Here is a 7,676-nt window from a genome sequence, read left to right on the forward strand (position 1 = left end):
AAACAAAAAAAAAAAAAAAAAAAAAAAAAAAAAATACAAAAGACTAAAGTGGCATCATGGTAGGGGGCAGGGGCAAGTGATCCACAGACCACAAAAGGGTGATGACCGTAGTTTCATGGCATAGATTTGGAGAGATAAAATATGTCTCAGTGCCTACTCACTGCCAGCAGCAGGAACACTGCGTTTCTATAAATGAGTCCACAAACAAAGCATGCCCAGAAAAGAAACACACAGGCAGACCTTGGAGACATTGATCTTGGCTGTAGTCTAGCACTAACCCATGACCATGATCCAGGATGTCCTTCTACAAAGATCTGTGAGCAGCCATTCAGCCTTGCAAGCACTGCCTTGGGTAACCACCCTCTCTTAGCAGCCTTTTGAAGAAGAGTGCTACAATTCTCTTTCATGACACCTTCTTTGTGGGTTCTTGGCCATTACTTTCTCCCCTCCATGACCTCCCCCAGTGGTTCCTTCTTTAAGGACTGTCTCCTACACCTCATTCCCTTCACCCACTGAATTTGCTTCTATTAGAGCCTCCATAACATTGTTATAAAATTACCCATTTAATCATTAGCTTCAAAATGACTCATTCTTGTATCTCCAAAAGAATACATTATATCTCGTACAAAGGAGGTGCTCAAAAACAGTTTTTAATTGAACTAAGGATTCACAAGTTGCTCAAAAAGTGTTGACTGAATTTCCTTTTGGAAACTCTTACTTGGTTGCAGGCTGTGAATCTCCAATACCAGTGATTATTTCTGTTTGTTTGCTTAAAATTAGGGTGTCCAGCAGCTAACAAACACAAAGGAACCATTAACAAACCTAGGAGTACTATAACTATACCATGGATATCTAACACGTGCCAAGGGCTATCTCATGTAATATTCACAGTAACCCAATGAGGTTTGTTTTCATCAGTAAGGTAATTGAGGAGGAAGAGGTTAAAACTGATCTGGTTACACAGCTGATAGGCACCAAAACTCATACATGAACCCAGGGTTTGTATTACTCTAAAATCCACTTAGGTCCTTTTGTTGTTGTTTATTTTGTTTTTGTCTTTGTTTGTCATTATACTATACTCTTTTTTTTTTTTTTAACATCTTTATTGGAGTATAATTGCTTTACAATGGTGTGTTAGTTTCTGCTTTATAACAAACTGAATCAGCTATACACATACATATATCCCCATATCTCTTCCCTCTTGCATCTGCCTCCCTCCCACCCTCCCTATCCCACCCCTCTAGGTGGTCACAAACCACCGAGCTGATCTCCCTGTGCTATGCGGCTGTTTCCCACTAGCTATCTATTTTACGTTTGGTAGTGTATATCTGTCCATGCCACTCTCTCACATTGTCACAGCTTACCCTTCCCCCTCCCCATATCCTCAAGTCCATTCTCTAGTAGGTCTGTGTCTTTATTCCCGTCCTGCCCCTAGGTTCATCAGAACCTTTCTTTTTTCTTAGATTCCATATACATGTGTTAGCATACGGTATTTGCTTTTCTCTTTCTGACTTACTTCACTCTGTATGACAGACTCTAGGTCCATCCACCTCACTACAAATAACTCAATTTCATTTCTTTTTATGGCTGAGTAATATTCCATTGTGTATATGTGCCACATCTTCTTTATCCATTCATCTTTTGATGGACACTTAGGTTGCTTCCATGTCCTGGCTATTGTAAATAGAGCTGCAATGAACATTCTGGTACATGACTCTTTTTGAATTATGGTTTTCTCAGGGTATATGCCCAGTCGTAGGATTGCTGGGTCGTATGGTAGAGCCACTATGGAGAACAGTATGGAGGTTCCTTAAAAAACTACACTCTCCTTTGATGATCTGGCCTCTGCTACGTCACCAGAGCTACACTCCTGCTCAACCTTTCTATTTAGCTACTTTCAGACTTCTTTCATTTTTTTCTTTCATTTCCTACCACCTCAGGGCCTCTGTTAAAAAGCTTCATTCCTCTCTTCATCTGGTTCAAATCTCCATTCAATGGTTACTTCCTCAGTGAAATGTTCTCTTACCCCCTTGATTGTACAGGCACTGAAAGGATCTTATAATTCTTCTACATAGAAATGATCATAGTTTATAATTGTATACCCATTGTTGTGGTTGTCTTATTAGTGTCTGCACCCCCATAAGCTCCATGGTTATTTTACTCACCATTGCATTCCTAGCACTTACCAGAGTGCTGGATAAATAGTTGCAGAATGAATTAATGATTGTCTTGAGCCACATATTCAGTGATTGTATCTGGCTATTCCAAATTCCATACCCTAAAAGGAAGTATCCCCAAAGCTTGTAATAAACAGACATCACCCTTTTCTGCCTCTTTGAATGAATTTTTCCAAAGGTTCAAAATTTAAGCAATGTGACATGTGAATAGAATCCATAAACATACATGGAAGAATTTCAAGAAGATAAAAGGTCCTTCTCTACCCACTTCTTTGGTTAACAGTGCAAATTCCTTTGACAAAAAATTTATTCAAACCTTAAAAATAAAAAGTCATTGGCCTTCCTTCATTCAGGAACTATTTTCTGAAAGTCTATTAGGTGCTGTTCTAGGTGCTAAAAGAGGCAGAGAAGACCCCTGTCATCATGGAGCTTATAATACACAAGGAAACAAGTAAATAAATAAGAAAGCTAAAGAGATACACATGCCATGAAGACAATAAAATGCTGTAATGTGATGGAGAATGGATGAGGGCTATTTCAGGTAAGGTGGTCAGGAAAGGCCTCCCTAAATACAGGATTGACAAAGAAATAGATAAATAGAACAATGAAGAGAATAGACAATACTCATATACACAAGAAAAGACTCATATATAAGTGGGAACTTTCTATATGAGAAAAGGGGCATTTAGAATCAGTGAAAAGTTTCAGATGATTCAATAGCATTTTCAAAAACAAATAAAGGTATCTTCATATCTCACACAAATATAAAGAGCCCAAAATGTAAAAATAGAACTATAAAATTATTTCTGGAAAATATTGAGAATCTGCTGTGAGCTAAAGGAAAACCTGCATAAATGAGACATAGAAAGCAAAATCCACAAATGAAAAGAATGATAAATTTTTTCATCAAAATTCAAAACATCTTTGAGGTAAATAGACAAGCAACAGGCTAAGATAAATATTTGAAATCTTAGAACAAAACAATGTGTATACATTTTTCTGGTATAAATAAATAACCTCTATAAATCATTTTTTAAAAAATCACTAGAAAAATGGGCCAAGTCAATAAAAAGCATTTAACAGAGGAAAAAATATAATGTCACTAAAAATCTAAAAGCACTCAACCTCACTAGAATCAGAAAGACAAACATTAAAGCAGTAGTTGAATACCAATTTTATCCATCAGATTGGCAAAAATTTTGTGTGAAACTATGAAATTTGGCAGTTGTGTGGAGAAACAGATATTCTCATACTCTGCCACTGGGTATACAAATTAAAAGATAATTTAAGTTAAAACATATATAGAAACTCTGATACGTACATTCCACTTATTATTTACCCTAGGGAAATATTTACATATGTGCACGATGAGGAAGGCACAAAGAAGTACTTTGCAATATTTTAAAATCTTTATTTTATTATGGTAAAAACAATTAATATGATCTTCCCTCAACAAATTTTTATTTTTTAATTTAATTTTATTTTTTTATACAGCAGGTTCTTATAAGTCATCAATTTTATACACATCAGTGTATACATGTCAATCCCAATTGCACAATTCATCACACCACCCCCCTCACCCCTGCGCCACTTTCCCCCCTTGGTGTCCTTATGTTTGTTCTCTACATCTGTGTCTCAGTTTCTGCCCTGAAGACTGGTTCATCTGTACCATTTTTTCTAAGTTCCACAGATATGTGTTAATATATAATATTTGTTTTTCTTTTTCTGACTTACGTCACTCTGTATGACAGTCTCTAGATCCATCCATGTCTCAACAAATGACCCAATTTCATTCCTTTTTATGGCTGAGTAATATTCCATTGTATATATCTACCAAATCTGCTTTATCCATTTGTCTGTCGATGGGCATTTAGGTTGCTTCCATGACCTGGCTATTATGAACAGTGCTGCAATGAACATTGGGGTGCATGTGTCTTTTTGAATTATGGTTTTCTCTGGGTACATGCCCAGTAGTGGGATTGCTGGGTCGTATGGTAATTCTATTTTTAGTTTTTTAAGGAACCTCCATACTGTTCTCCATAGTGGCTGTATCAATTTACATTCCCACCAACCGTGCAAGAGGCTTCCCTTTCCTCCACACCCTCTCCAGCATTTGTTGTTTGTAGATTTTCTGATGATGCCCATTCTAACTGGTGTGAGGTGAAACCTCATTGTAGTTTTGATTTGCAATTCTCTAATAATTAGTGATGTTGTGCAGCTTTTCAGGTGCTTCTTGGCCATCTGTATGTCTTCTTTGGAGAAATGTCTATTTAGGTCTTCTGCCCACTTTTGGATTGGGTTGTTTGTTTTTTTAATATCGAGCTGCATGAGCTGTTTATATATTTGGAGATTAATCCTTTGTCCGTTGATTTGTTTGCAAATGTTTTCTTCCATTCTGAGGGTTGTCTTTTTGCCTTGTTTATGGTTTCCTGTGCTGTGCAAAAGCTTTTAAGTTTCATTAGGTCCCATTTGTTTATTTATGTTTTTATTTCCATTACTCTAGGAAGTGGATCAAAAAAAGATCTTGCTGTGATTTATGTCAAAGAGTGTTCTTCCTATGTTTCCTCTAAGAGTTTTATAGTGTCCGGTCTTACATTTAGGTCTCTAATCCATTTTGAGTTTATTTTTGTGTATGGTGTTACAGAGTGTTCTAATTTCATTCTTTTACATGTAGCTGTCCAGTTTTCTCAGCACCACTTATTGAGGAGACTGTCTTTTCTCCATTGTATATCCTTGCTTCCTTTGTCATAGATTAGTTGACCATAGGTGTGTGGGTTTATCTCTGGGCTTTCTATCCTGTTCCATTGATCTATGTTTCTGTTTTTGTGCCAGTACCATATTGTCTTGATTACTGTAGCTTTGTAGTATAGTCTGAAGTCAGGGAGTCTGATTCCTCCAGCTCCGTTTTATTCCCTCAAGACTGCTTTGGCTATTTGGGGTCTTTTGTGTCTCCATACAAATTTTAAGATTTTTTGTTCTAGTTCTGTAAAAAATGCCATTGGTAATTTGATAGGGAATGCACTGAATCTGTAGATTGCTTTGGGTAGCACAGTCATTTTCAAAATGTTGACTCTTCCAATCCAAGAACATGGTATATCTCTCCATCTATTTGTATCATCTTTAATTTCTTTCATCAGTGTCTTATAGTTTTCTGCATACAGGTCTTTTGTCTCCCTAGGTAAGTTTATTCCTAGGTATTTTATTCTTTTTGTTGCAATGGTAAATGGGAGTGTTTCCTTAATTTTTCTTTCAGATTTTTCATCATTAGTGTATAGGAATGCAAGAGATTTCTGTGCATTAATTTTGTATCCTGCAACTTTACCAAATTCATTGATGAGCTCTAGTAGTTTTCTGGTGGCATCTTTAGGATTCCCTTTATATAGTATCATGTCATCTGCAAACAGTGACAGTTGTACTTCTTCTTTTCCAGTTTGTATTCCTTTTATTTCTTTTTCTTCTCTGATTGCCATGGCTAGGACTTCCAAAACTATGTGGAATAATAGTAGTGAGAGTGAACATCCTTGTCTTGTTCCTGATCTTAGAGGAAATGCTTTCAGTTTTTCAGCATTGAGAATGATGTTTGCTGTGGGTTTATCATATATGGCCTTTATTATGTTGAGGTAGGTTCCCTCTATGCCCACTTTCTGCAGAGTTTTTATCATAAAAGGGTGTCGAATTTTGTCAAAATCTTTTTCTGCATTTATTGAGATGATCATATGGTTTTATTCTTCAATTTGTTAATATGGTGTATCACATTGATTGATTTGCGTATAATGAAGAATCCTTGCATCCCTGGGATAAATCCTACTTGATCATGGTGTATGATCCTTATAATGTGTTGTTGGATTCTGTTTGCTAGTATTTTGTTGAGGATTTTTGCAACTATATTTATCAGTGATATTGGTCTGTAATTTTCTTTTCTTGTAGTATCTTTGTCTGGTTTTGGTATCAGGGTGATGGTGGCCTCACAGACTGAGTTTGGGAGTGTTCCTTCCTCTGCAGTTTTTTGGAAGAGTTTGAGAAGGATGGGTGTTAGCTCTTCTCTAAATGTTTGATAGAATTAACCTGTGAAGCCATCTGGTCCTGGACTTTTGTTTGTTGGAAGATTTTTAATCACAGTTCCAATTTCATTACTTGTGATTGGTCTGTTCATATTTTCTATTTCTTCCTGGTTCAGTCTTGGAAGGTTATACCTTTCTAAGAATTTGTCCATTTCTTCCAGGTTGCCCATTTAATTGGCATAGAGTTGCTTGTAGTAGTCTCTTAGGATGTTTTGTATTTCTGCGGTGTCTGTTGTAACTTCTCCTTCTTCATTTCTAATTTTATTGAGTCCTCTACTGCTTTTTCTTGATGAGTCTGGCTAACGGTTTATCAATTTTGTTTATCTTCTCAAAGAATCAGCTTTTAGTTGTATTGATCTTTGTTATTGTTTTCTTTGTTTCTATTTCATTTATTTCTGCTCTGACCTTTATGATTTCTTTCCTTCTGCTAACTTTGGGTTTTGTTTGTTCTCCGTTCTCTAGTTCCTTTGGGTGTAAGGTTAGATTGTTTATTTGAGATTTTTCTTGTTCCTTGAGGCAGGCTTGTATAGCTATAAACTTCCCTCTTAGAACTGCTTTTGCTGCATCCCATAGTTATTGGATCCTCGTGTTTTCACTGCCATTTGTTTCTAGGTATTTTTTGATTTCCTCTTTGATTTCTTCAGTGATCTCTTGGTTATTTAGTAACGTATTGTTTAGCCTCCATGTGTTTGTGTTTCTTACGTTTTTTTCCCTGTAATTCATTTCTAATCTCATAGCGTTGTGGTCAGAAAAGATGCTTGATATGATTTCAATTTTCTTAAATTTACTGAGGCTTGATTTGTGACCCAAGATGTGATCTATCCTGGAGAATGTTCCATGTGCACTTGAGAAGAAAGTGTATTCTGCCACTTTTGGGTGGAATGTCCTATAAATATCAATTAAATCTGTCTGCTCTATTGTGTCATTTAAAGCTTGTGTTTCCATTTTAATTTTCTGTCTGGATGATCTGTCAATTGGTGTAAGTGAGGTGTTAAAGTCCCCCACTATTATTGTGTTACTGTCAATTTCCTCTTTTAAAGCTGTTAGCAGTTGCCTTATGTATTGAGGTGCTCCTATGTTGGGTGCATATATATTTATAATTGCTATATCTTCTTCTTGGATTGATCCCTTGATCATTATGTAGTGTCCTTCCTTGTCTCTTTTAACATTCTTTATTTTAAAGTCTATTTTATCTGATATGAGTATTGCTACTCCAGCTTTTTTTGATTTCCATTTGCATGGAATATCTTTTTCCATCCCCTCACCTTCAGTCTGTATGTGTCCCTAGGTCTGAAGTGGGTCTCTTGTAGACAGCATATATATGGGTCCTGTTTTTGTATCCATTCAGCAACCCTGTGTCTTTTGGTTGGAGCATTTAATCCATTCACACCTCAACAAATTTTTAAGTGTGCAACACATTATTGTTGACTATAGGTAT

At 36.2% G+C, this 7,676-nt stretch overlaps 1 protein-coding gene across 1 annotated transcript in view; it reads right to left on the reverse strand.

Annotated features, from left to right (window-relative positions):
• Positions 1 to 2,805, reverse strand: part of DDR2 (discoidin domain receptor tyrosine kinase 2) — a 63,926-nt gene extending 61,121 nt beyond the window's left edge. Inside the window, exon 1 of the mRNA XM_007457406.1 lies at positions 2,797 to 2,805. Coding sequence (XP_007457468.1) covers positions 2,797 to 2,805 — 9 coding nt within the window. The remainder of the gene's footprint in view (positions 1 to 2,796) is intronic.
• Between the last annotated feature and the right edge of the window lie 4,871 nt (positions 2,806 to 7,676).

This window comes from Lipotes vexillifer, unplaced genomic scaffold (assembly GCF_000442215.2).
Source record: "Lipotes vexillifer unplaced genomic scaffold, Lipotes_vexillifer_v1.1 scaffold1048, whole genome shotgun sequence".
NCBI classification, from domain to species: domain Eukaryota; kingdom Metazoa; phylum Chordata; class Mammalia; order Artiodactyla; family Lipotidae; genus Lipotes; species Lipotes vexillifer.